Source organism: Syngnathoides biaculeatus, chromosome 3 (genome assembly GCF_019802595.1).
Source record: "Syngnathoides biaculeatus isolate LvHL_M chromosome 3, ASM1980259v1, whole genome shotgun sequence".
NCBI classification, from domain to species: domain Eukaryota; kingdom Metazoa; phylum Chordata; class Actinopteri; order Syngnathiformes; family Syngnathidae; genus Syngnathoides; species Syngnathoides biaculeatus.
In genome coordinates, this window is record NC_084642.1 from 28,817,696 (window position 1) to 28,844,737 (window position 27,042).

The following is a 27,042-nucleotide window of genomic DNA, read 5'->3' on the forward strand; positions in this document are numbered from 1 at the left end:
ACATTGGATTTAATGTTGTTGTGTTTTAAAATATTGTTTTCTATAATATTCTGGAGTTTATTCACTAAAACCACCACCACCACAACACATTTTTTTCAAAATGACTCAAAATATAGTGTTTCAAATTATTGGACACATCATTTAAAAGCAAAGAAAGGGTTATAAAGAACTCTGAAGAAAATATTTCATATTTCTCTTTTTACACCAAGATCAATTTTGATATACTGTATAAATATGTTAATATAGGAACCACCACGCTTTCATATCAACTCGTCTCTCATCCTTTGAATGTGTCTGATTTGCCCCCATTAAAAACTAATGAGAGCTCTCAGAGTTGCAGTTGGGAAGTTTTACTTCTAAGCATCCTCATAGAGTAAAGATGTTTCATAGGTTCTCAAAAGCCTTGAGGTCAGTAGATAAAGGTCTCCACACCATTAGTTTTGGTCCCTTTTTACCGATAACGACAACTGCTTTGGTGGTATTTTCATCAGTCTGGGCAAGGCTCTTCTCTAACATGGTCAGTTAGAGACTTTACATATTTTCTCTGAGGTCATTTTGACACCTGAGGCAACCTAAATCATGCTACCATCTCATTCCATATTATTCTAGCCAACAACCTTCCCAGGCCACCTCCTCATTCACGCTGCAACCTCGGCGACATGGTGGCCCTCGCCAACTACCCAGAATTCTATATTATGGAATTATTCATTGAATACAAATTTTGAACATTTGTTCTCACGCGCTTCATTTCCAAGCCTACTGCAATCTTCTTTCATGGTGAGATTGGTTCAAGATGGACGAAATACAGCTTTATGCAAGACTGCAAGACTTTGGAGGAGGAGAGGTTCTTGGGCCACCAAATGACACTAACAGCTTGAAATGCCTGGTTGCTGCTCCACAATGGATTTTTAGCTCTTATAATAAAATCCTTTTTCCTGACAGAAACTTTCCATCCTACGCCTTTATCGCAACAAATATGTTTGCCCTCAGAACCACACACAAATTATTTAACATTAGATTACAAGGATTTTGTTTTTTTTTTTACATGTATTGTTTCCATTCCTTCTGCAAGGCAATGGGCCATTCTACACTTTTGACCAGCAGAATGTTCATTATTTAATATTGTGTAATAATCTCCTTCAGTATTTTTTCTTAAACCAAGCTCACTTGACAACTAATTATAAAACCTGTCAAAAATTGATAGCAGTTATCTAAATATACAGGAGAAAAAAATGTGAAAAACTTCGCTGCAAACTAAACAGAAAAAAAAATTATTAACATTGTCATAAATTCTAACTGTCGGACAGAAAACCCCTCTGATCACATTTTGTCAATTTCATATGATTTCACGAATCATTATTCTGTTAGTTTGACAAACTATTGACCATCCTTAACCCGCTGAAAATGGCTTGCTCGCTTTGAAGATACACTGTTAATTGCTCAACAAACATGCGGTTTTTTGGGTTTCCTGAAAAATCTTGGTTTTAGCGATGTGAGAATTCCGCCCAACAGCAGCAATATGTACTGTTGAATAAATTTGAAGCCCGTGTGCTGCAAATAAATAGCAAATTGTGTGCATTTTCTTTATGTTTTGTTGTGGACGAGAATGTTAGTGTTCCCACTGTTTTTACATTTATGGAAATAATAGCAACAATTTAAGATTTTCTCACTCAAAAAAAACAGCTACTATTGCCCCTATACCTTTAGCACTAGATTATATTTTATTTCAAATCAGTTATCTTGTATACTACTCATTTGGTGATTTTTGAACAAGTGTTGGGAACTTAAACAATATCCCTGCTTTCTCTCTTGAACAAGGTACACCAAATATAGTTTTTAATATGTAAATTTGCTGTTGAAGTTATACAATATGCTGAAATCCCACATCCACGAAAACCATTGGAAAGAAATATGTAAAACGAAAACAAACCAACAACAACAAAGCATTTGTCACAACATGTCAAAACATCTGAGATATTTTCTTTGCTGCAGGAAAATATTACATACTGTACTCATACTGTTCTTGGTGTGTTAACATGCACACTATTTATTATCATGCAGTGTAACCAGATTAAGGAAAATTTTATTTATCATGCTTGACCATTAAAGCTGAATAAATGGAACACAAATTTCAATGTTGAATAAACAGTCTTTTACAAACATTTAGCTTGTTTACATATACATCTTCAGTCATATGTGGAAAAATTAAGACATTGCACAAATAAACAAATACAAATGGCTGTTAGACGGGCTCATCAGAATATGCCGCTGTCAATAAAATCATTAAGTTAGTGTTTTGATCTCTTCAAATAGCAATGTATCCATCCATTTTCAAATCCATATCACTTATCCCATTTAGAGATGCAGGAAGCTGGAGTCTTTCCCGCCTGACTTTGAGTAGGCAGACTACACTCTGGACCGGTCACCGGTCAGTCATAGTGCACACCAGACAGACAGATAAACATTCTCAGTCAGTATCATGCTGTCACTTAGTTGAAACTGAACCAAAAATTCCTCCACTGAAGCCGGGCCAACGTACAGTACTTGTACCGCTACACTGTCTGTGACTTGCTTCACTTCACATATGTAAATGTCATTAGCTGACCGGCCAATCTTGGATTTGACATGGCCTTATTCTCAAATTAGGAATTCATACATTCAATATAGTACTTGCTTTATTAAACAACAAAATAGTAATGCCCTTTATATTATTCATTTTGTGTTGGGACAATAGGCACATTAAGGCTAACAGGAACAGTGTTTAATAGGCATTGTATATCTGAAAGAGAATTTATGCTTGCTTATTCTGTGCTGATAAGAAGATACTCTAGTAGCATTATTGATGTATTTATTTAATGCTTATGGGAACTTGTAACACTTGTGCTTCTCATTGACTATTACCTTAATTTGGTTACAGGCACGTATCCAATACAGTATATGTGTGCATGTTAACACACTAGAGTATTGCCAGTACAGTGTTTACAGTTATGCAACAAGTTCTTTTTGTAAAAAATAACAGTAAGTACATAGAGTCAAGATGGGTTTGCAGCTGTGTAATTGCTATCACACAAGTACTGTTAAACATTTGAAGCAAAGAATGTGCATCCCAACTGGAGTTCATCCAGTAACTCTCCAGTGTTTGATCACTTTTTAGGGTTCACATGATTTTCATGTTGAACTGTATGGGTGTCTCTGCTGGACTAGCCTCTTCTGTTTCTTCTTTGCGTGGCACATACTCAACCTCTATACTTGGTTTTGTGTTGTTTTTCCCTCTGCTCCAGAGGAAAAGAATTACAAGACAAAAGAGTACTACACCAAGGAATGAGATGAACCCCATTGTGGTAGCAATCATTAGGGTCTTTACATCGAACGGAAATGGAATTGTGGTCCGGGTCACATTGGCTCCTTCATCGCTGGGTTGGTTGGAAATGAAGGCAAATGTCTTGTTGGGTTGATGGGGCCAATTAGGGGAGTAGCTGTGCACAAAGAGATGAGCAACTTTTGTGTCATTGCCTGCTGCATTGCTTGCAATGCACAAGTAGGTCCCATTGTCTTGGATTTGGGCATAACGAACCTCTAGTTCGCCATCATCGGACACAGAAAGCCTTGTCCCCACAGTTTTGGTGGTGATGTAGTCTTTCTTAGGAGAAAGCCACATGATTACAGGGGCTGGCTCACCCTCAGCTTGGCAAGTAAAACTGACTGTAGTTCCTTCATCCACATGGCTCTCTTGAACCTTGTTATCCACAATCTTAGATTTATGGCAGATGAAATAATCAGAAGGAAGGATATCTGGGAAGTCCTTGAACTCCTTTCCCTGCACAACATCAGGTGATGCACAGATGGGCTGCTGTCTATTAAAGTTCAATCTCCACCGTCGCCGAAAAACCCAGAGCAAGCGACAGTCGCAGGCCAAAGGGTTGTCATGCAAAGCCAGAGTTTCCAAATTACCCACTGAGTGGAAGACAGACTCCTCCAAGGTGCTCAATCTATTACTAGAAACGTTAAGAATGTGCATATGATTTAGTCCACGAAAAGAGTAAGGCTCAATGGTAATTAATCTTCCACCAGCCAAATGAAAAACCTGGAGCTTCTGTAGATTGTGAAGTTGGTTCCCTTCAACAGTAAGAATGGGATTAAAAGACATGTTTAGAAATCGTAAATAACTTAGATGACTGATAGCCTTGTAAGGGATGGCAGTAAAATTACAATTAGTTATTGCTAAAGATGTTAAATTCATTCCGAACAAGCATTTTGGGGTCATGGTATCCAGGGAAGGCATCTGTGATATTTCTAGAGCTCGGAGCCTATACAGACGCTTAAATGAGTAATCCCTAATGGCAGTGATGTTTAGATACCGTAATCGCAGTGACAGGAGGTTGTGCAGATGGCTCAGGGCATCAGTAGGCACTGAAGACAGCTTGTAACCCTCAATGTTGAGGGTTTCAAGATTGCTGAGGCCATGAAACGATCGTGGTGAAATGAAAACGAGGTCATTGTCACCGACTTCCAGTACCCTCAAGTTGTAGAGCTCCTGGAACATGTAGTCCAGCAGAATGACAATTTTATTCTCACTAATATCCAGATGCGTAAGGTTATTAAGGCCTGTGAACACCCCAAGCTGAATGAGCTTCAACTGGTTGTTGCGCAACCCGAGATTCCGTAGATTCATGAGGTTGCTAAAAGCCCCTGACTCAATAGAGGAAATGATGTTTTCATTTAGCTGCAGCTCTTCCAGCTGTGGGTAGTTGATAAATTCCTCTGGCCCAAGAAGTTTTACACGATTCTTGCTCAGATCCAGGAGCTTTGTTTCAGTGGGAATGCCCTCAGGAAAAGTAGCCAATCGTCTTCGATGGCACACGACCGAGCGCTCTTGGGCATTGCAGTCACATCGGGAGGGGCATCCAGTGGTTGAGCCAGAGAGGACGGTGCCCAGCATCAGGACTAGGATGGGCTGCCAACATGCCACTAGGTAGCTGTGGCCCCCTGCCTCAGCAGAGACCATCCTACTGTGAACCTATGGGGACACAGGAGGAAAAAAGCAAACAGTTAAGGGATGGATAAAGATAAAAAATAATCTTAGTCTTAATAGTGCACATACATATGGTGTTCAGTTTATGATGAGATTAATTTCTTATGGCAGTGGTGAAACCCCTGTTCCTAATTTGGACTGCACTGTAGGACATCACTAACCTATACTAAAACAGTACCAAAGTTATAATTACAGTATTATTTTCATGAAAAATAATCCTAGGACATAAATATGTAATAATCAAAGTAAAAACAGTGAGTAACTGAACGTGGCAAGAAATATCCTATTACTACACGTCGCACTGTATGTGAAATATTATTGGTCAGGCCCTTCGTAAAATGAGGATACCCATTACAGATTGAAATTCTCTCACATCTACATCACAATCATGTTCATTGGCTAAGTATGTCAACAACACAAAACACTGGTTAACATTTACTAATTACCTCCACTAGCTACCAATGATAACAACCCACCTTTGAGCATATGAAGCATTTATTTAACTAAAAAGGCCCTACATGACAAACACTTGAAGACGAGACATAGTGGTTCCAGTATAATGTCGGTTCTCTGTAGTGGTACATCAAAGTATCACTGCTATCCATCCATCCATCCATCCATCCATCCATCCATCCATCCATCCATCCATCCATCCATCCATCCATCCATCCATCCATCCATCCATCCATCCAATTTCTTAGCCGCTTATCCACACATGGGTTGCGGGAAGTGCTGGAGCCTATCCCAGCTGTCAACGGGCAGGAGGCGGGGTACACCCCTAACTGGTTCCCAGCCAATTGCAGGGCACATCGAGACAAACAGTCACACTCACAATCACACCTAGGTGCAATTTAGAGTCTCCAATTAATGGTGCATGTTTTTGGGATGTGGGAGGAAACCGGAGTACCTAGAGAAAACCCATGCAGACACGGGGAGAGCATGCAAACTCCACACAGGCGGGGCCGGGATTGAACCCTGGTCTTCAGAACTGCGAGGCCAACGCTTTACCAGCTGCCCTGCTAAGTACATTTCAGTTGTATTTAAACTGACATTTTTAAGATGCAATTTCCAAAATTAAAAAATGGTGTTAATGCTAAAACTGTGCATAATGTTACACTGGCTTAAACATTTTAAACATTTTAGGAATAAAACCTTTTACACCTTTGAAGACATAAACACCATTTTTGTACTTGATCTGTATCTGTACTTGTACACATTGAGCTGTACACTGTACTTAATCACATTTCTTAAAACCAAAAAAAGATAGATTAAGAGTTAAGGAAGAAGCAGGTTGCTAAAGAGAGACGTTGCTAGTGAGAATTAAAGGGAACATGCTTGTATTGTATAAATATTTGCAAGGAAGCTGCTACCTCCTTTTATGTTTTAATGTACCGAGCGAGAAATGCGATCAAGTACAATATACTGTATATACAGCATCAAACGTCTACACAGGGTTTCTGTTCAGGCCGTCCAAATATACAGTCGCAATTTCGGCTGGACGTCACCTTCCATCTGCGGGGCCTATCCTTCCCGCTATGCCGGGGCCAATCATGTTGAATGCAGCACGGGTCTCAATGAGAAAGGCTGTGAAATTTCCAAAAATTTCTATGAAATGAGGGCCTCTCTTTCCAGGTATCTGCTATTGTTAATTTGTTTCGTCTTTGGTTTTTGTTTTCTGAAATCTAAAAGTGTTTCGTGTTTTGTTTTTGTTGTTGTTGTTGAAGTGTTTCACGATTTGTTATATTGTTTTGCACTTGCAGGCCACCGCACCGCTTAGAAGTGTGATATAGGCAATGAGATACTGCAGTAACAAAGAAAGTAAAAATCGTGATCAAATATTGGTATTGTAGCTAATCTTTCACAGAATTTGAAAAATATATGCACACGAGGTCTGTTACATTGCCTGTTTGTATTTAATTATACGGCTTTTCTGTATGAATATTTATTATTTTGAGAGATATAAGTGCTGCAACTTCGATGATTAGTAGTTACAAAGGCACTAAGTAGCATGAAAAATGGAAAGGCAGTTGGTCTGGATGACATTACAGCAGCGGTAGGAAAGCACCTAAAAGAGGTGGGTGTGGAGTCTTTAATCAGGTTGTGCAACAGAATTCCAGTGGGTGAGAAGACACTTGAGGAATGCACATAAAGTGTACTGGAGCACATTTTTAAGAATAAGGGTGATGTGCAGAGCTATGGGAACTATAAAGGAATAAACTTGATGAGGCACATAGTGAAGTTATGGGAAAGAGTAGTGGAGGCTAGACTCTAGATAGTAGTGCTTATTTGTGGGCAACAGAATAATTTAATTCCTAAAAAGGGCAAATTATTATTATTTGCCATGAGGGTGTTGATGATGAAGTAAAGAGAAGGTCGGAAACTACATTGTGTCTTTGTAGATCTCGAGAAAGCCCGTGACAGATTACCCAAAGAGACACTGTGGTACAGCGTGCGGGTATCTGGAGTGGCAGAGAACTATGTTAGAATAGTGCAGGACATGTATAATGGCAGCAGGAAAGTTGTGAGGTGTGACAAAAGATTTTAAGGTGGAGGTAGGACTGCATCAAGGATCAGCTCTGAGCCCCTTCCTCTTTGCTGTGGTAATGGATAGGCTGACAGATGAGGTTAGACTGGAATCCCCTTGGACTTTGTGGTTCGCAGATGACATTGTGATCTGCAGTGAAAGAAGGGAGCAGGTGGACAAACAATAAGAAAGGAAAAGGCATGCACTGGAAAGGAGAAGAATGAAAATTAGCCGAACTAAAAAATAATATATGTGTGTGAATGAGAGGGGTGGAAGGGGAAGAGTGAGTACAGGGAGAAGAGATCGCGAGGGTGGACGACTTCAAATATTTAGGGTCAACAATCCAGAGCGATGGTGAGTGTGGTAAGAAAGTGAAGAAACGGGTCCAAGCGGGGTGGAACAGCTGGGGGAAGGTGTCTGGTGTGTTATGTGACAGAAGAGTGTCTATTAGGATGTAGGGCAAAGTTTATAAAACAGCGGTGAGGTCGGCCATGATGTATGGATTAGAGACGGTGGCAATGACAACAGGAAGCACAACTGGAGGTGGCAGAAATTAAGATGTTGAGGTTCTCGCTAGGAGTGTGCAGGTTGGATAAGATTAGAAATGAGCTAATTAGAGGGACAGCCAAAGTTTGATGTTTTGGAGACAATGTTCGAGAGAGCAGACTTCGATGGTTTGGACGTGTCCAGAGGAAAGAGAATGAGCATTTTGCTCGAAGGGTGCTGAGGATGGAGCTGCCAGGCAAAAGAGCGAGAGGAAGACAGATAGTTCAAAGACTGTATCTACACACCACTAATCTGTATGCTTCATTTGACCAAATATTTGTGAATGTAACAAATTACGTCTGACTGGCATGTTGATTTGGGAGGAATATTAAATAATAATTCTGCCAATAGTACAGATAGACAATCTGATTTCACTTTGTGGTAGAGTGGTGCAAATGTAGAGCGTTGACCTCACAAATCTGAGGACTGGGGTTAAAATCCCACCTGTGTGGTGTTTGTATATTCTCCCCGTGCCAGGCACTCTGGTTTCCTCCCACATCTGTCTGTCTCCACGTGCCCTGCGATTGGCTAGCAACCAGTTCAGGGTGAACTCTGCCTCCAACCCGAGGACAGCTGGGATAAGCTCCAGCACTGCCGCGACACTCGTGAGGATAAGCAGCTCATAAAATTGATGGATAGCTGGTATCTTAATTTGCTTAACCTGAGCTACTTCAAAGTCCCTCTATGTTTTTAGTCACTGTTACTTGTGTAACATCATTTTAAGGCATCACAGGATAGAAAAGCATTATGTGAAGCAAATGTATCTGGAAATTGGAACAAATTGAAATGCTATTTTATTTCCAACAATGAAAAAATGAATCATTTACATGGGCTTTTTGGTTCTACTTTCATCCACTGTATTAATCATATTCTGTTTTTTTTAAGTTCAAATTTTGCACATGTGATCCTTTTAAAAGGTTTTTGACATCCACCAGCCCACCTCTTTCATAATTATAACAAGAAGCAAATTTTTCTCTATTGAGAAAAGATAAATTATGAGTCAGTTAGAGCTTATTGAGGATGGAAACAGCTAAAATATCAAGAAAATGAAAATAGAATAGGAACTTGCATTTGACTCTTTACTTCACACATGCACAACACAAACATCTCATATGTAGTGGAACTGTTAAAAAAAAATCGCACAAAACACAGGCAAAAGGGTTCATCCAAAATACTGGTTTAACATCTCATTTAAATTAACTTGCATATGTTACCAAATGAAGCAACAAAAAAAAAAATGTAATTCCAATAAACTGAGTAAGTGTTTATGGTTATTGGCAAACACAAAGTAATATTGGTGAGCCAATTAACCCGTAAAGCCAGTGACGTTTGTCTCTTTGCCGTATTATGAGTTTGTTGTATCAAAAAAGAAGTTTGAATGAGCATGAGAGCCAAGCCTTTGTCTTTGCAAATCCAAAGCAAATAAATGTAAATGCTGTGGTGATTTTCTTAGTAGAGCACATGCATGATTTATGATGCTGAGAATTGTAAGGAATAGGGAGCCATCTCTCTAATCTTGCCTTATCGCACGTATCTCACCTCACCATTACAGCACTTTGTCTTGACCTTGAGCGACGGCTTAGAAATAGCAATTTCTCAAATAACACTTTTACAATCTTCATGAACAGTTGTCATGCATCACAACTAACTTCTATTTGTTTTTTGTGTTCCTTCCCAGTGAGAAAATAAATAAATATTAACGCTTACTAACATCAGAAGATCTTTTCCACGCAAGAGCATGAACATCAATAAAATAAAAATAACCCCAAAAAACATGATTGTGCAAATTGGTGTCTGTCTGTGTTAGTCTGCATGTGCCTGCATGTGAGCCAGATTCGCAAGTACCCAAGAGATGGATGTTTTACAGTTACATATAATAAAATATACAGCTCATGTGGGCTAACATGCAAAGCCAAAACAACAACAAAAAGAAAACATCTGCAATCTACCGCAAGGTGTTTTCTCAAGTTAGAGGTGGCCTGAAATCACCACGTTTGGACAAACAGCGCCATACAAATACTACAATAGATGAGAAATGTTGTTTTCCTTCATCTGAATGGAAACACAAGTGGTGTGCCGTTGTCTTCTTACAACGTGGTCACCACGTAACATGTTGATTGTGCGGGCGGGCAGCCTTATCTAGCATTAATACGGATGCCGAAGACTAAATTGTGTCATTTGATCAGTGTACTACATATAAAGGTCACTGGTGCTCAAATTGGATTGACGCAAACAGGGTGCGGGACAGAACTCGAAGTCATTATTGAAAAAGGCATAATGAAGAAAAAGTACAGTTTCTTCTTAACATAAATATTCGAGAATATATATATTTATATATAATTTTGATTGCCATGTGTGTCTGCCTTTTGAGCAAGTCTTTTTCTTTTTGTTTTGTTTTGTACAGTAGAATAATGCCTGCCTATTGCTGTTTACATTGCCCCATTCCCGCACTATTCTAATTAAGCTCCTTCAGAATTTCGTTAGGGTGGCACAGTGAGGAACTGGTTAGAGCGTTGGCCTCACTGTTTTGCGGACTGGGGTTCAAATCCTAACCCGCCTGTGTGGAGTTTGCATGTTCTCCCCGTGCCTGTGTGGGCTTTCTCCGGGCCCTTCAATTTCCTTCCCACATCCCCAAAACATGTAACATTAATTGGAGACTCTAAATTGCCCCTAGGTGTGATTGTGAGTGTGACTGTTGTCTGTCTCTATGTGCTCTGCAATTGCCTAGCAACCAGTTGAGGTTGTATCCCACCTCCTGGCCAATGACAGCTGAGATAGGCTCCAGCACTCCCGTGATGCCTGTGAGGATAAGCAGCTCAGAAAATGAATGGATGGAAAGAGGATTTAGGTCGATTTCTGAACAAGACAAATCCTTATTTCTTGCACAGAAAAAAAGAAAAACAAACTATTTGTAAGTGTTGTTTATTTATTCACTGTTAAACTTATGCGACATAAACTCAAGGCACTACAGTATAAATAGAACATCACAATATGGAGCAAATGTATCAGGACATTGGATCAAATTAAATTCAGATTTTAAGATAAAAAGACTAAAATATTAATGTTGCGTGATAGACCACTTGGCTCAACATTAAAGTAGTGAGTGACCCGCTCGGTAAGTGTTTCAAAGGACAGTGTTGTCTTGATCTACCAGTTGAATTTGTTCCACGACCATCTTGTAAATTTAAATACAACTATCTGAAATCATCTTTCCCGATTAAAATAAAATTGATATAACATTCATCCATTCCAGCCTTCCCAAAAGAATGTAAGTTTCTTCTTTGTGCTTTAAAAAAAAAAAAAAAAAAAAATATATATATATATAGATATATATATATATCTATATATATATATAGATATATATATATATATATAGTAGGTAAAAATAACATGCTTTACAATTCTACTTGCCATAATATCTCATGTTTAATGTGCACCGATCTATAATAATTCTGTAAAACTCTTCCAGGTATGTATAATGCATTTTTACAATGCATGATTTTGTTTTGAACCATCTGACCAAATTGAACCTAATTGTTATCTGTATTTTGTTATTTTAAAGAATTATTCTCAAGCTAAACACTCTATTGGAACACGTAATATGTTGTTTTCATAAAGGAGAAAATCCACAGTTGAGCTCATATTTGATGTGCCAGGCAGAATTTTTCAGATGGGTAAAATTCTTTAAAGTATGAGGGGCCAGGCGAAACCCATATAATCTTTTTTTTAAAGGGATTCAAATTAAACTAGCAAGCATTTCAGAAGAGCATTATAATTAAACAATACATAGCCACAAAGAAGTTAATGATGGTTGTTGTTCAGTCATCAATCATATTTAAAAAACAAAACAAAAAACATCCATCAATCTATCCATTTTCTGATCCGCTTATCCTCACAAGGGTCACGGGAGTGCTGGAGCCTAGCCCAGCTGTCATCGTGCAGGAGGCAAGGTACACCCTGAACTGGTTGTCAGCCAATCGCAGGGCACATGAAGACAGACAACAGTTGCACTCATAATCACAGAAATTTACAACTAACATAGATTTTGGGATATTGGAGGAAACTGGAGTACTCTGAGAAAACTCACGCAGGCATGGGGGAGAACATACAAAGTCTACACAGGTGAGGCTCGGATTTGAACCCCAGTCCTCAAAACATTTAGGTGAAAGTATTTTTTTCTTCCATTTTCCCCTGCCAGGTTGACCTGGCAGTTGACCTACCAATGTATAATGCGCACTATTGTCTTTTGATACATGAGAAATTATGGTCATAGAAACATATTATAATGCTGTAATTAAATATAAGATTTAATGTTTTCACACCATCTTCGTTTTCAGTTACCCGATACCATTGAAACTCACACTTAAAGGGAGTCGCCACACATTTTGCACGATTTAAAGAGCCTCTTATTAACCATAAATGAAATTCTGATGCTCTAGTTGACTTTTCTAAACATTTTACATATAGACATATTCCAGCTCAACTTAGGGTCTGCCGCTTCCACAGCACCAGAGGAATCCCATTATTTAAAGACATTATTCAAGAGAAGAGTACAACAACTACTACTACTACTAATAATAACGATGATAATAATGAAATTGCAAGGCATAATGTATACCATAGAGCACAGTGAAGACTTTCATCATGAAGTTGAGAAAATGTGACACAATACTGACATTACCAAGAACTGGAGACCCCTCCAAAATTGATGGAAAAGTGAGAAGAAAATTGAACAAAAGAGAACTTAAGGAATTTATAGGAGTGATAATTAGATTTAAAGATTATGATTCATTCAGCATTTGTTAAGGACAAGAAGCAGCTTTAAATAGTCTGAAGAGTTACAATAGAATTGCAGCTTCCTTTTCACCGTTGATTTCAGATAAGGTATACACAAAACCAGAGTCCGATGCACAATGGGCTATGTAAAAAGAAGTTGTAAAATGGAAAAAAAAAACTTAATTTGTGGTGCATTTTGATAATCTCATTCAAATCAGCCTACAAAAGATAATTTTACTAAACAACAGGAAAATAACTAATAAACAGTGAGATTGTAGCGCCGGAGAAAAGGAGTCGGAGGCGGAGTGTCGGACACAGGAACAGAACTTGCTTTATTGTTCGACATCAAAACACTACTCGCATAACAGCGGGAACTCTGTTAACCTTTACTCCAGAAGCGCAACAACAAAAACAGTCCGTCCGCACCCCAACTCGAGGTCCCGCGGGTGAATTATGTAAACACCACACAAGCCGCCCCAGAATTCACCCATAGTCAAAATCCTTGTGCCGTGGAGGGATGACGACCCGACCCCGGCGGGTGTGCACTGTAGAGGCCGAGGGGGGCGGGACCGCACTGTCCATTGAGTCACGGGACAAGGGCCCAGGCGGGGTCAAGGGCACCCCGGCAGGCGCAGGGGCACAGGGCAAAGGGGGACGACCCCGGCGCTGGGGGAGGGCCAACCCCAAAGGCTGGGCAATGTCCAGGTGCGCGAATTTGACCCTGTCCACGGAAACAGTCTCGGGTCTGCCGCCAATGTCCACGAGCAGGCTCTTATCCCCGTGCTCCAGGACCCTGAACGGCCCGTCGTATGGGGGGCGGAGAGGTCCACGGTGGGCGTCATGACGAACAAACACAAAATCCGCAGAGCGCAAGTGACGGGGCAGCCGGGCAGCTGGGGTGCCATGTTGCGACGTGGGAACCGGCGCGAACCCTTTTGCGGCCTCCAGCAGGGAGGACCGTTGCCTGGCTGCGGACCAGGGCGCTGTGGCGTCCGGGATGAATTCGCCGGGGACCCGCAGTGGCTGGCCGTAGACGAGTTCGGCGGATGAGGACAACAGGTCCTCCTTGGGGGCGCACCTGAGGCCGAGCATGACCCACGGGAGCTTATCCAACCAGTTGCCGTCCGTCAAGCCGGCACGCAGGGCTGCTTTCATGGAGCGGTGGAACCGCTTGCAAAGACCGTTCGCCTGGGGGTGATAGGCGGTAGTGCGGTGCAGCTTGACCCCCAAACTCTCAGCGACTGCGTTCCAGAGTTCAGAGGTAAACTGAGGGCCACGATCTGAGGAAAGGTCGCACGGTGTCCCGAAGCGTGCAACCCACGTGCCGATGAACGCCCGGGCCACGTCTGACGACGTTGTCGAGGAGAGGGGAACGGCTTCGGGCCAGCGGGTCGTCCTGTCCACCATGGTGAGCAAGTAGGTGAATCCGTGCGAGGGAGGAAGTGGACCTACCAAGTCGACCTTGACGTGGTCAAACCTCCTCTCGGGGGCAGCGAAGGGCTCCAAGGGGGCTTTTGTGTGGCGATGCACCTTAGCCCGCTGACAGGCCACGCACGAGTCGACCCAGGCCTGCACATCTTTCTTGAGACCGCACCACACGAACTTCTGGGCCACCAGCCTCACGGACGGTTTCCTTCCGGGGTGGGAGAGGTTGTGGACCGCCTCGAAAACAGCTCTTCGCCAGTTTGCAGGGACCAGCGGCCGAGGCTGGTCAGCCGAGAGGTCGCACAGCAACCTGACGCCTGAGTCACCAAGCGCGACTTCCTCCAGGCACAAACCCGTGTCAGAAGTCTTGAGGGCCTGCACCCCGTGGTCCGAGGCCTGGTCTGCGCTCATGCGGGAGTAGTCGAGACCCAGATGCACAGTGCCGACGATCGCCCTGGAGAGGCAGTCCGCGCCTACATTGGATTTGCCGGCGATGTGGATGTCCGTAGTGTACTCAGAGATGAACGTCAGTTGGCATTGCTGGTGGGCGGACCACAGCTCGGCCACCTTGGACATGGCGAAAGTGAGGGGTTTATGGTCCACATATGCCATGAACTCACGGCCTTCCAATAGGGAGTGGAAGTGGCGTATCGCCAGCCAGAGGCCGAGGAGCTCTCTATCGAACGTGCTGTATTTACGCTCCCTGGGGACCATCTGATCATCGGCTGAAGAAGGCAAGCGGTTGCCAGGCGCCGCCGACCCATTGTTCGAATACGGCTCCAACAGCGTAGTCCGATGCATCGGTAGTGAGAGCGACAGGGGCCCCGTGGGTCGGGTGGGCCAGGATAGCGGCACGACTCAGCGCGGCCTTCGTAGCTTCGAAGGCTTCCATCCTCTCGGCCGTCCATTCAACGTCCCGGTTGGGGGCCTTGTCTTGAAGAGCCTCACAGAGCGGGCGCATGATGTGGGCCGCCCGGCGGGTTGATGATCAGGCCATGCTGCTCAAGTCTTGCGAAGAGGTCGCGGAGGTGCATCAGATGTTCATCCTCCGAGGAGCTGGCAACGAGGATGTCATCCAAATAGACGAACACAAATGGCAAGTCCCTGAGCACAGAATCCATTAAACGCTGGAAAGATTGTGCCGTGTTTTTAAGATCAAACAGCATCCTCAGAAACTCGAACAGTCCAAACGGAGTGATTACAGCTGTCTTGGGATCGTCTGAGGGGTGCACGGGAACCTGGTGATACCCGCGCACCATGACGACCTTGGAGAACAGGATTTTGCCCGCCAGGTGGGCTGAGAAGTCCTGAATGTGTGGAACAGGGTAGCGGTCAGGCATAGTGGCGTCGTTAAGGCGGCGGTTGTCACCACACGGTCGCCACCCGCCACTCGGTTTAGGGATGATGTGTAGTGGTGAGGCCCACGGGCTATCCGAGCGGCGGACGATGCCCAGACGCTCCATGTTGGCAAACTCGGACTTAGCGACTGCTAGCTTCTCGGGGTCAAGCCGTCGGGGTCTCGCGTGAATCGGGGGGCCCTTGGTCTCAATGTGGAATCATCTGAGATCCCGCATAGGGCGAACCGAGCCTCCGTCTGTGCGAACCACGCTGCCGCGGACGTCTCCCAAAACTCCGGCAATTTGAGGATGGCGGTTGCCATGTTCGTTTCAGTCTCGAAAACACCGGGACTGACGTCGGGGTCACCAGTGTAGCGCCGGAGAAAAGGAACAGAACTTGCTTTATTGTTCGGCATCAAAACACTACTCGCATAACGGCGAGAACTCTGTTAACCTTTACTCCGGAAGCGCAACAACAAAAACAGTCCGTGCGGAACCCCGCACCTCAACTCGAGGTCCCGCGGGTGAATTATGTAACCACACGATAATCTTTATTTTCTAGCACAATGAATTTTGAGATTCATTCTCTGATAACTTGTGCCCCTAACACAGAAACATACTGCAGCTCACAGTCAACTTTATGGGCCAGATATAGCATCCAAATATTGTGTTTGTATTCCAAAGAGGAATATAAAGCAATGCAATAATCAGTAGTTTATCAGGAAGAAAAAAAAACTAATAATGAATAATCATCATTGCTTAGTTTTTAATTAGGGCATAAATGCCCGCAGAAATGCAACTGGGAAATTACACATCAGAGCTTCAACACTATATGCCTAAGCTGTTGCATTGACGCAAAACAGAGCGCTGCTGCTTGGATCACAAGGCTTAATGGACACACACATTAATAGGAGTTGAGAGATTAGCATGCATTGGGTGTCTTGCCTGACAGAATGTTAGTTCCACAACAACAAAATATATTTGCATATAAGTGGTGCCTGGAGAGCCAAGCAACTTCTGAGTTTTTCGAGATACAAGTTGACATTCAGCCGTTTCATTTCTTTGCTTTGAATTACGAGTGCAGACTTGAGATACGAGCTTAATAAACTCAATTTTGCAACACAATCAACAGCAGTTTGGTTTTAAAAAAGGGTTCACTGTTTTTAATGCCACTCCCACTCCCAGTTGAGCTTTTATGAGAAGCTAATAATAGCTTGACATTAAAATTCCACTGGATGGTCAATTAAATAGCTTAAAGGAAACAAAGACAAATGCGGAGTGTATTTAAAACGGCAACATAACTGCCTCAGGAAAGTCCATTTAGGTTAATACTAAGAAACAATGCAAAACACCATTCGCATGCTTACAGTTAGCACCAATAGTTGCTGAGCCCAAACCATGAAGTAACACGTAACAGATAACAACAATACTCACAGGCACATATTTTTTTATCCTCTATGAAAAATTACTATATGCCTTGTAATCGGCTGGTGGCCAGTTCAGGGTGTATTCCGCATTTCAACCGATTGTCAGGATAAGCGGCTCAGAAAATGGATGGTTCGTAAAATAACTTCTATTAAAGTGTCTTACTGAATCCTTTACAGTAGTAATACTGTAGAAGAAAAAAATATATATTTCTCTTCTTCATTTATGTCTGCATGACTGCACAGATGTTATACTGCCTCCTGATGGTCAAGGGTGGCACACCATGAGCAACACATGGATTGAATTGCAGCACTTGGATCACAATGCACAAATTGCTTATATGTTTACATTCTACTTATTTAGGTAAATAGTCTATGGTTTTATAAAATGCACATTTATGATAAGGTACAAAAGACGGAGCACTATTTCTCTTTAATAATTGACAAACACAAATTAATTTGTCTGTGGTGGAGATATTGGAACGGAGCAATGGCATTTCCCTTGGTTTCATTGAGGTAAGAACATTTGAAGTTTGAGTGTTTAGAATTATGAGTGTCCTCACAGAACAAATAAAAACAAATTCGTATATCATAGAACAACTATAAAGTATATAGCTCGCCAATCGCTTGCCACTTAAAAAAAGAAATACAAACCGTTGCTGTTCCCTTTCCTTCTTATTACTGTGTATTCTATGGGGAATGAAATCTCTTATTTGATCCATCCATCCATCCATCCATCCATTTTCTTAGCCACTTATCGTCACAAGGGTCATGGGAGTGCTGGAGCATATCCCAGGTATCTTTGGGCAAGAAGCGGCGTACACCTCAACTGGTTCCCAACCAATCGCAGAGCAGCTCGAGACAAACAGCCGCACTCACAATCACACCTAGGGCCAATTTAGAGTCTGCAATTAATGTTGCGTGCATTTAGGATGTGGGAGGAAACTGGAGTGCCCGGAGAAAACCCACGCAGACACGGGGAGAACATGTATACTCCACACAGGTGATGCCAGGATCAAACCCGGGTCCTCAGAACTGTGAGGCCAATGCTTTACCAGCTGATCCACTGTGCCAACAACATTTTTTATTATAAATCTAATTGATGTTTCCAAAGTGAATTCTTGTGTGTTATGTCTTGTTTTAGGATGTGGGAGGAAACGCAAGCATGCACGGGGAGAACATGCAAACTTCAGACAGGGAGGACTGGGATTGAACCCGGGTCCTCAGAAGTGCAGTGCCAATACGTTCCAGCTGCCCGACCGTGCCACATCTTTTATTTGATGTTACATCAATGTTTAAATATAAGGGTAGCTTCTGATCTTAAGGTGCCTGAGGATATTCTGGATTTAACCCAAATTATCCCAAAACAAATCTCAAAATATTTTGATTATGCAAGTATGAAAAGATGAATTCTGACTATGAGATGAAGAATATACACTACAAGCTATATAAGGTATGAAGACTAACAATAAAAACAGACAGACTCCATTTTTACTAGAGACAACACTTGGTTTTGGTGGTTGGTTGTTGTTTTAATGTTTTACAGAGGTTAACTTCTTATTGCCCTTAAAAAACAAAACAAGTCCCCGTTTAGTCTATAATGGTTTTAGGAGGGGAACTGTTTGGCCTTAGGAAGTGTTCTTTTTATTTCCATAAGTTTCTATGCGGGTTGAATTTAAATGGTGAGTGACTGATTAGAGCGCTAGTCTCACTTTTCTGAGGACAGGGGTTAAAATCCCACCCTCGCCTATGTGGAGTTTGCATGTTCTCCCCATGCCTGTGTGCCTTTTCTCAGGGGCACTCCGGTTTCCTCCCACAACCCCATGCATTAATTGGAGACTTTAAATTGCCCCTAGGTGTGATTGTGAGTGCAATTGGTAGTTTTTCTCTCTGTGCCCTGTGATTGGCTGGCAACCAGCTCATGGTGTACCCAGCCCCCTGCCCGAAGCGAGCTGGCATAGCCTCCAGCACTCCTGAGGCCCTTGTGAGGATAGGTGTCTCAGATAATGGATGGATGGATTTTCTCTGCAAGAAACTAAACACGTATTAACAAAACAGAGGTTGATCAGCAATGAGGTAAATAGAATACGACAGCTAGAAAGATAGATACAACATACATGTTAAGTCTTTTTTAAATTATTTTATTCAATCAGGTATTTGCTGAAGATCAGCACATATCCTGTTTTCTGCTACTTTAACAGGACAGACCTGTAAGCCGAAGTTCCTATCATAAGAACATTTGGATTTAATGTCAACATGATTTTCCTCTTCCGTGGTAACAAAACTTTGTGCAGTTTCAAAGAAATCCTGTGATTTTTAATTAATGCTAATGTACTCAAAGATAGTAAGTGATGGCTGTCCAACAAGGGTGTGTACCTCAGGCTCATAACAGTTGAGAGCGTTCATGTTTTTAAATTTCACAAATGGAATTTTATTGTGACCAGTATTGGATTAAGAAAAAATCATTAATGCATGCATCCATCTAGTTTGTATTGCACTTGACCTGATTAGGGTCATGGGTCAACTGGAGCCCATCACCCTGGTCTGATTGTCAGTCCTGCGTAGACAAGCAACCATTCATATTCATGGACAATGTAAAGTCTTCAATGAACCTAATGTGAATATGTTTGGAATGTGGGAGAAAGCTGGCGGTCAGAGCAAAGACTCAAACCTTGAACCTCAGAACTGTGAAGCAAATGTGCTGACCACTCGTGCTCTGTGCTGCCCATATATTAACACAAACACATTAATTCATTTGAATATTCAGCCATAATTGTATAAACGATTCAAAAGTTCAATTTTTGTTATCAGCGTTAGGTTCTCATAAGCAGCACATGTTCGTTCAGACTTGTGGTGTGGTGGAAGCGAGAGTGGCCATGTGTTCACTGCATGTGCCACACACTATCTCCACACTAAATTTAAACAGATCTTTTCCGCTCCTGTGAACATTCTTGAAATGCCAGAAACAAAAATTATTGTGACGTATCTATTTTGCAATGTAATTGGGGCACTTCCCCATGATCTAAAGGAGCTGACTTGGAGCCAGTCACTTCTTTGAACTCTGCGTCTAGAGTCATTTCAGTGCACTGTGGCAGTTGGTGCTTGTCCTCGACCAAAGTCGTTTTTCAGATGTCCTACTTGAAAGCTCAACGGATACTCAGGAAGAACATGGCTTTTATGTAGTTTATGTCCTTCCCCAAATTAATGCAGTGATTGATTTTGTTTCTGTCATTCAATAATACTTGATGGCGAATTGTTGCTCCTCAGCCTGTTTTAATGAAAACATATCCTCGACATGTTATTAGGACATCTGGAATTTGTTTGTAACTTGTTAAACCAAATTCATATACATACAAAATACTGTATGTCTCCTTTAAAACCACTGGGTATTGGTCTTTTTTTTTCGGGTTATGTGAGAAATTCCAATCTTCTTTTGACACTTCTGTCTACAATTTTGCTTCACAGTGGAAACAATGATGAGTGGATTGCTCCAAGCCAGAAGCGTTTGTGCTGCCAATGGTTTTATACGGTGGGGTCAGTGAGAGCCAGAGAGACGAACCCTGACAGAAATAAGAGTCTGAAAGCTGGAGGGAGGGCCATGAACATTTTACACTTACAATCAACAGCACTATTATCACTTTTACAGTACAAAGTATTATGTAACACACAGTACAAGGAGGCAGGATAGTTGGGTAGTCGTCAGTACATCCACCTCTCAATCGGTCCGGGGTTTGAATCTCAGATATTCATGTTCTCATGCTTTTTTATGGGATGCCAGCTTCCTCCTCTCAATCAAACACTCAAAATCAGGGGTGTCAAACATATTGTAGTTCAAGGGCAATGCACAGCCTGCTTTAATGTTTAAAAGGCTGCAGCGCTAAAATCAAACCATATTTACTATAATATAATAATATATTTCCCCTTCATTTTAATGCGGAAAGAAATAAGTGCAGGAGGAAAATATTTAGGTTTAATTACTTTCAAAACAACCCCTGATTTCTTGAGAATATTTTCCTGCAGTTTTTCATCTATAAATGTGCATAATAACTGATCAGAGTAATTGTATTTTAAGGTGAGAACATTTTGTCATGTGTATTTGGAACAAAAGAATATTAGACTGGAATTATTACTGCACCATTTTTGACACGAGCATGATGATTCTAAATTACCCATAGTGTACACTACCACAAAAATATATGCATTTTTTTTTTTTTTCAAATTCATCCTGAGATCGAATTGTTCACCCGAGCAGGCCGGTTGCGTAGCCCACCGGCTGTATATTTGGTACCTCTCCTCTAATTTGTCCATGATGTGAGTATGAATAGTTGGTTGTCTGTATGAACCAAATGGTTCAAAGTCGACGACGCCTCTTATCCTCAGTCAGCTGGGAAAGGGTTGTAATGAGAATAAGCAAAATATATCCATCCATCCATTTTCTTCACCGCTTATTCTCACTAGGGTCGCGGGGAGTGCTGGAGCCTATCCCAGCTATCAGGAGGCAGGAGGTAGGGTACACCCTCAACTGGTTGCCAGCTAATCGCAGGGCACATAGAGACAAACAGCCGCACTCACAATCACATCTAGGGGCAATTTAGTGTCCAATTAATGTTAATGTTAATTAATGATTATGGGGATGTGGGAGGAAACTGGAGTCCCCGGAGAAAGCCATGCAGGCACAGGGAGAACATGCAAACTCTACATTGAACGTATGTGTGAATGATCTTTATCCATTCTGTAACAATTTGCATTGTTTATTAGTGAGGTACACACATTTGTCATCTAGTTGACTGGTAACCCACTTGCTTTCATTGTTTATGCAATTCACTTTTATTAAATAAGGGATGCATCAGAGAACCTTCATATAAATCAAACCATTTAATGATCAGCTCTATCAAGGCTTGGCCTGTGTAATGCAATTCTCTCTCACTTCCAATATTTCGTTGATTGGTGAAGCATGTACAGGAATATGACTGATTCCCTTTTGATTTTTCCAAAAATATTCCAAAGACTGCTTCCCTTTTGACCTTTATAGAAAGCATGGGAACATAATAAGATGATGCCTTTCAATTGCCCCAGGGCAGCTGTGGGTACACAAGTAGCTTACCACCACTAGGGTGTGACTGATGAGTCTGTGAATAATGCATGAAATTGTGAAGCGTCTTGTGTCTAGAAAAGCGCTATCTAAGTATTTATTTATTTGTTTTTTGCCGCTAAGTGTCTGATTGCAAGCAAATATAGAAAATAGTGAAATTTCGGAAAGCAATACATCAGACTTGGTGAGTTAGAAGAGAATCATGTTATCACGATTCCATTGGGCAGCTTTAATTAACTGTGGCCCAGTCTAGATTGGGATTTGTGGAAATACCTCACAGTAATTAATCATTCCATTTTATTCCACTGATTGAAACCAGGGCAGTATTGTGAGAAGTACAAATTTATTGTATATCACAAACCATGCATGAGTAACAACATGAGAACAAGAGCAAATTAGGCTATAAGCCCATTATATGTCCTGTATGCTCACTGCAGATGTCCAATATTGTGATGACACTGTAAAAACAGCCATGAGTTTTTTTATGTGACACAACCATACTCTTCCTTTTACTGACCTTTGTACAATTAAAATGAAGCGAGGAAGGCTGCCGCAGAGGAGCAGTAATTTGACTCTTTGAAGACATTCATTGAACGCAAATTGCAGTATCCAGTGGCAGATATCCCTTCACGGTCACCCCTGAATATCAACAGCGCACGCATAGTGTGCTGGGCAGTCACTGCTTCGGTCACCTTCCCTTTTCTGGAGGGCTAATGTTAACATAATATTAGGATGCAATATAGGTTGTTCTCTTTTCTGAGTCAGGTTTGATATAAGGTAGTAAGTGGACTCCTCAAAATGTATTAGAGCATAAATTAAAGGGCGACTGCATTCGATATTACATGCATTCCAGGGGGGCTGCCGTCTGTAGGATTTCTCTAGCCTAACAGGAGAAGAAATCCACTGGGAGTAACATAACAATGACGCAAAAAACACCATACAAAATAGGTGTGATCATTCAAAGCAGTGAGGAAAAAGTCTGTGTGCGCAACTTTAAGTGTATGTGATTCGACTCTCTTGGATATTCATTTAAAATCATTTAAACTGCACCACTCAGATGGGAATGTATCGTCACCATTTCTAATATTCACATTCACGTCTCTTGGGCCATTTGTGAAAAACATTTCAGTGCACTGTCTGTAATTATGCATGTTTGAACCAACTAAAACAAACAAAACGACTGTTGAGAATGCTTTAGAATAAACATTATGTTTAAAGAAAAGCATTGTTTAAAAGAGAAATAAACAAATGAACGTGATTGTGAGTGTGGCTGTTGGCTGTCTCCATGTGCCCTGCAATTGGCTGGCAACCAGTTCAAAGTGTACCCTGCCTCCTGCCTGTTGACAGCTGGGATAGGCTCAAGCACTCCATGCGACCCTTGTGGGGATAAGCGGCTTGAAAAATTGATGGGTGGATGGAATTTGTTTCCTGTCAATTATGGCAGAAAAGGGATACATTCAACATACTGTTTGACAAACTGATTTAAGAATAGGATTTCCAGACAAAACCTTTGTTGCTCATGTCCATCCCCTGAAATAATGACCAGCACATGTGTAACAAGTGAACTGGAGAAATAATTCACATTTAAATTATTCAAATTAGTCATCTCAATTAAGACTTTGAGAAGTCCAGGGCAGATGTTTGACTCCAACATTGCACGGTTTGATGAAGCTATTCAGAAAAAAAGGAAAAGTAGCTTAGCTGTCTCCTTGCTGCAGCAATGCAGCCACACTTATGTTTATGCAAATATTATGTACAGTAGGTTTTAAAATTGAGAGATCATTCATTTGTCCCACATATATCATCCAAGTCTATCCCCCTTCCCCTAAGCCAAACCTCCCCACCTGTGCTGCCACCCATTGCTATGACCTGTGGCAAATCAGCCAACAGCAAAAGGTAGCACTGAATACATTAAGAGTGATTCTGGCAGACTTTACTGGCATTTGAAGGAACATGAATCTTAATGAGATGGCAGCTTAGTAGGCATCAACAACCTCCCTCGTACAACAGTCAGTGAGAAAAAAAAAAAAAAAAAAAAAAAAACAGGCAGTGCTCAGTCTTACACCTTCATTTGTGGTTACAAAAACTCACTTGATACTGGAACTACCCCTGTATGTATGTGCTTAAATTACAGCGTTTTGTAGCAGTGTTTGATATCTACCACAGGAGCGTGTGTTCTGCACATTGCACACGGCACAAACCAAATGAAATCCATTTGGATGACAAAGCACAAATGAGACATGAAGTCCACCTTAGTGGACCATCCTCCCTCCTTCCCTTTCTGCCACTACCTCCTAATTTTATTCCTGAGATCAATTTGCTCCCTGGCTATCACATGGCGCCACCACTGCGCCATATTAAATCGGATCAAATACCCCAGAAGTCAAAGTCCACCAGAGAGACAGAGTACTTACCAGGACTGTCATGCAGAGAATTCTAATTCAAGCAGCTCCATGATGCCAAGGAAATTCAGAATGCCCCCAAAAGCATGGAGACAGGGATGCAGCAAACAAGACGGGCTCAGATCTAAGAGCTAAAGGTGGATGTATGTCCGGCAGCAATGAGAATCCCTTTTCAATTTCATTTGGGGCATCCGCAAAATGCCTTCGTCCTCTACAGATGCGCGAAATCCAGCTGCACTGATAGGCTGATATGTAAACACATGGGCGGCTGTGCTGCCTCACACACGCTCACATACATGCTGCACCTAGCAGAGATGGAGAGGAGGATGGAGGGAGGGAGGGCTGGCGGATGAGAGCTGTGGAAGGAGGAGCTGCAGTGCCCTGGAAGAATGAAAGGACACATGAAGAGAGTTGAAAAGAAACAGAAAGAACTGTCCTCTCGTTGCCCTGGCTGCAACATGACCTGATTGGCTGTACTAGTGGTTGTTTGCTTTTCATACAGGGATATTTTTGCTGTAGTAAACTATAATACTGACAAAAAGTCCCAGATAGTGCTGACAAAGAACTGGAGGTTAGAGAGGAAGACATATGGATTCACAAAAATAAGCGACAGTCGGGGGATGAAGATGAGAGTCGATGAGATTATGATAGCTAAGAGTACATTTTGTTATTTTGAGAATAAATGGCTTATAAAACACAGACATTGGCTCATTTGTTGTAGATAAGGATGGACAAATGCTTAATTTATCGCCCTACTTGTGGGTAAATTCCAACTGAAGTGATCATTATCATCATCAGGGAAACCCATTTTTTATTTTGAGTGCAGTGTTAAGTGTATGTTGCTGAGGCTTAGCAGGTCAAATTGCTCTTGCAGGAGCACAAAATTTGGTAGTGCCAAGCAAGGTCCACCAGGCAATTATTATGGGAAATGATGTGGCAGAGGATTTACTGGTGTGGACATGAGAAGCTTGTTACTACTCAACGAGTCATGTGACAATACTTCCAGAAAGCAGAGAAAAGTATTCATTTGGTACATTTTCCTTTTGCTTGGAATTTGAATGAGTTAATTGTAAAAGTATGCAAATCCAAAGACAAAGGGGCAGCATGGTGGCACAGCTGTAGAGTGTTGGCCTCAAAGTTCTGAGGACTAGCGTTCAAATCCCACCCCTGCTTGCTTGCCTAGGCAAAATCCTTTAAACTATCCTTTTAATCATGTATTAAATATTGTATAATCGTGCTTTAAGATAAGAGTGCCTTGAATTCCATTTCTTTTCTTTTCCTTTTTTTAATCTTCCATTTATTTTAAATGGGCACCTTTCTCCATTGAAAAGAAATGGAACTCAAGGCACTCAAGCTCCGAATGCTTAGCGATAAGAGTGTGGCTATGGAACAAATTAAAATTATTATATCAATGTACCATTTTCTCTGTTTTTTAGTACATTAGCTACTCAACAGGAGGCCCCATAGATCAGTGGTTAGAGCATTGGTTTAGTAAACCAGGGGTCATGAGTTCATATCTCACTGGGGCCTCTACTCCCCAAGACAGGTTGTGTTAGAATGGGCATCCAGTGTAGAAATTGTGCAAAATAAATGTGAGCGTTCATCTGAGATTCTACACTGTGGCGACCCCTAACTTACTTATTAATTAGTCAAGAAGATGTTTCCCAGGTATCACAAAAAATAAGTAAATGTGACATCTCTTTCAAAATTTGGACATTTATTCAAAGAATACCGAACTGTGACGTGACATCAATTCATATTGATTATGATGGTTTAATTGTAAAGAGTGAAAGTAAAGTTTCACACAGTTTATACATGAAAGATTTTGGTTTTCAGGAACGCTATCTCTCATACAAAGTGCATGTGTTCTATCAACCAACATAGCACCCACCCGTAATACACACAAAGCACTTACCAGTACATACTTCATTTGCTCTCTCTGTGACAACAGCGACATGAAGAATTAAATGACTGGCACACGTCAGGAGGCTGCTTGTGGTTGCACTTACTGCTTTAAATGAAAGCTTGAAGGACTTTTGAAGCCATGTTTACTTGTTTTTGTCATACTTGACTATGATGCTGTGGAAAGGGATAGCCTGTCTATCAATACGGAAGGTGTGACTGTGTGAACAGAAGATTAAATAAAATGAGAAGACATGGAGAAGGGCTAGTGAGGATTATTTATGATATCATTATTGCGGGCAGACAGAGTTGGACTTTAAATACATGTCTTAGGGCTAATGAAAGTAAGTCTGGGTTCATTACTTTGGATTTAGACTCCCAAACTTTGTCATGACATCTCATCAAGCCTTGTCATGACAATTTATCGCTTTCTCTGATAAGATGGACAGTGATATAAGCTTCTGAACATTTTGAATGGGAATTTCAATGCCACATTTTAATTGGTTGCCAGCTGCACAATATGAATCTGATCTTGATGAAACTTGATTTGACTTTACACTTTTTGACCTTTTGGTAATTCTC

General features: G+C 41.5%; 1 protein-coding gene and 1 non-coding gene across 3 annotated transcripts; one reads left to right on the plus strand and one right to left on the minus strand.

The window, feature by feature from the left end:
• Nucleotides 1-783: 783 nt before the first annotated feature.
• Nucleotides 784-24,641, minus strand: lingo1b (leucine rich repeat and Ig domain containing 1b). Of its 2 annotated transcripts, none has more exons than XM_061813943.1 (2): nucleotides 24,571-24,641; nucleotides 784-5,017 (listed from the first exon to the last, which is right to left on the minus strand). In XM_061813943.1, the coding sequence occupies exons 1-2, from the start codon at nucleotides 24,580-24,582 to the stop codon at nucleotides 3,158-3,160; spliced, it is 1,872 nt and encodes a 623-aa protein (XP_061669927.1). In that variant the 5' UTR covers nucleotides 24,583-24,641; the 3' UTR covers nucleotides 784-3,157. The 2 variants fall into 2 exon arrangements, with proteins under 2 accessions (XP_061669927.1, XP_061669928.1); XM_061813944.1 differs by lacking the exon at nucleotides 24,571-24,641 and adding an exon at nucleotides 17,075-17,233.
• Nucleotides 24,642-26,015: 1,374 nt separating this feature from the next.
• trnat-agu (transfer RNA threonine (anticodon AGU)) lies at nucleotides 26,016-26,088 on the plus strand. The gene has a single exon. It is a non-coding gene; the product is annotated as a tRNA-Thr (tRNA).
• The last annotated feature ends 954 nt before the right edge of the window (nucleotides 26,089-27,042 follow it).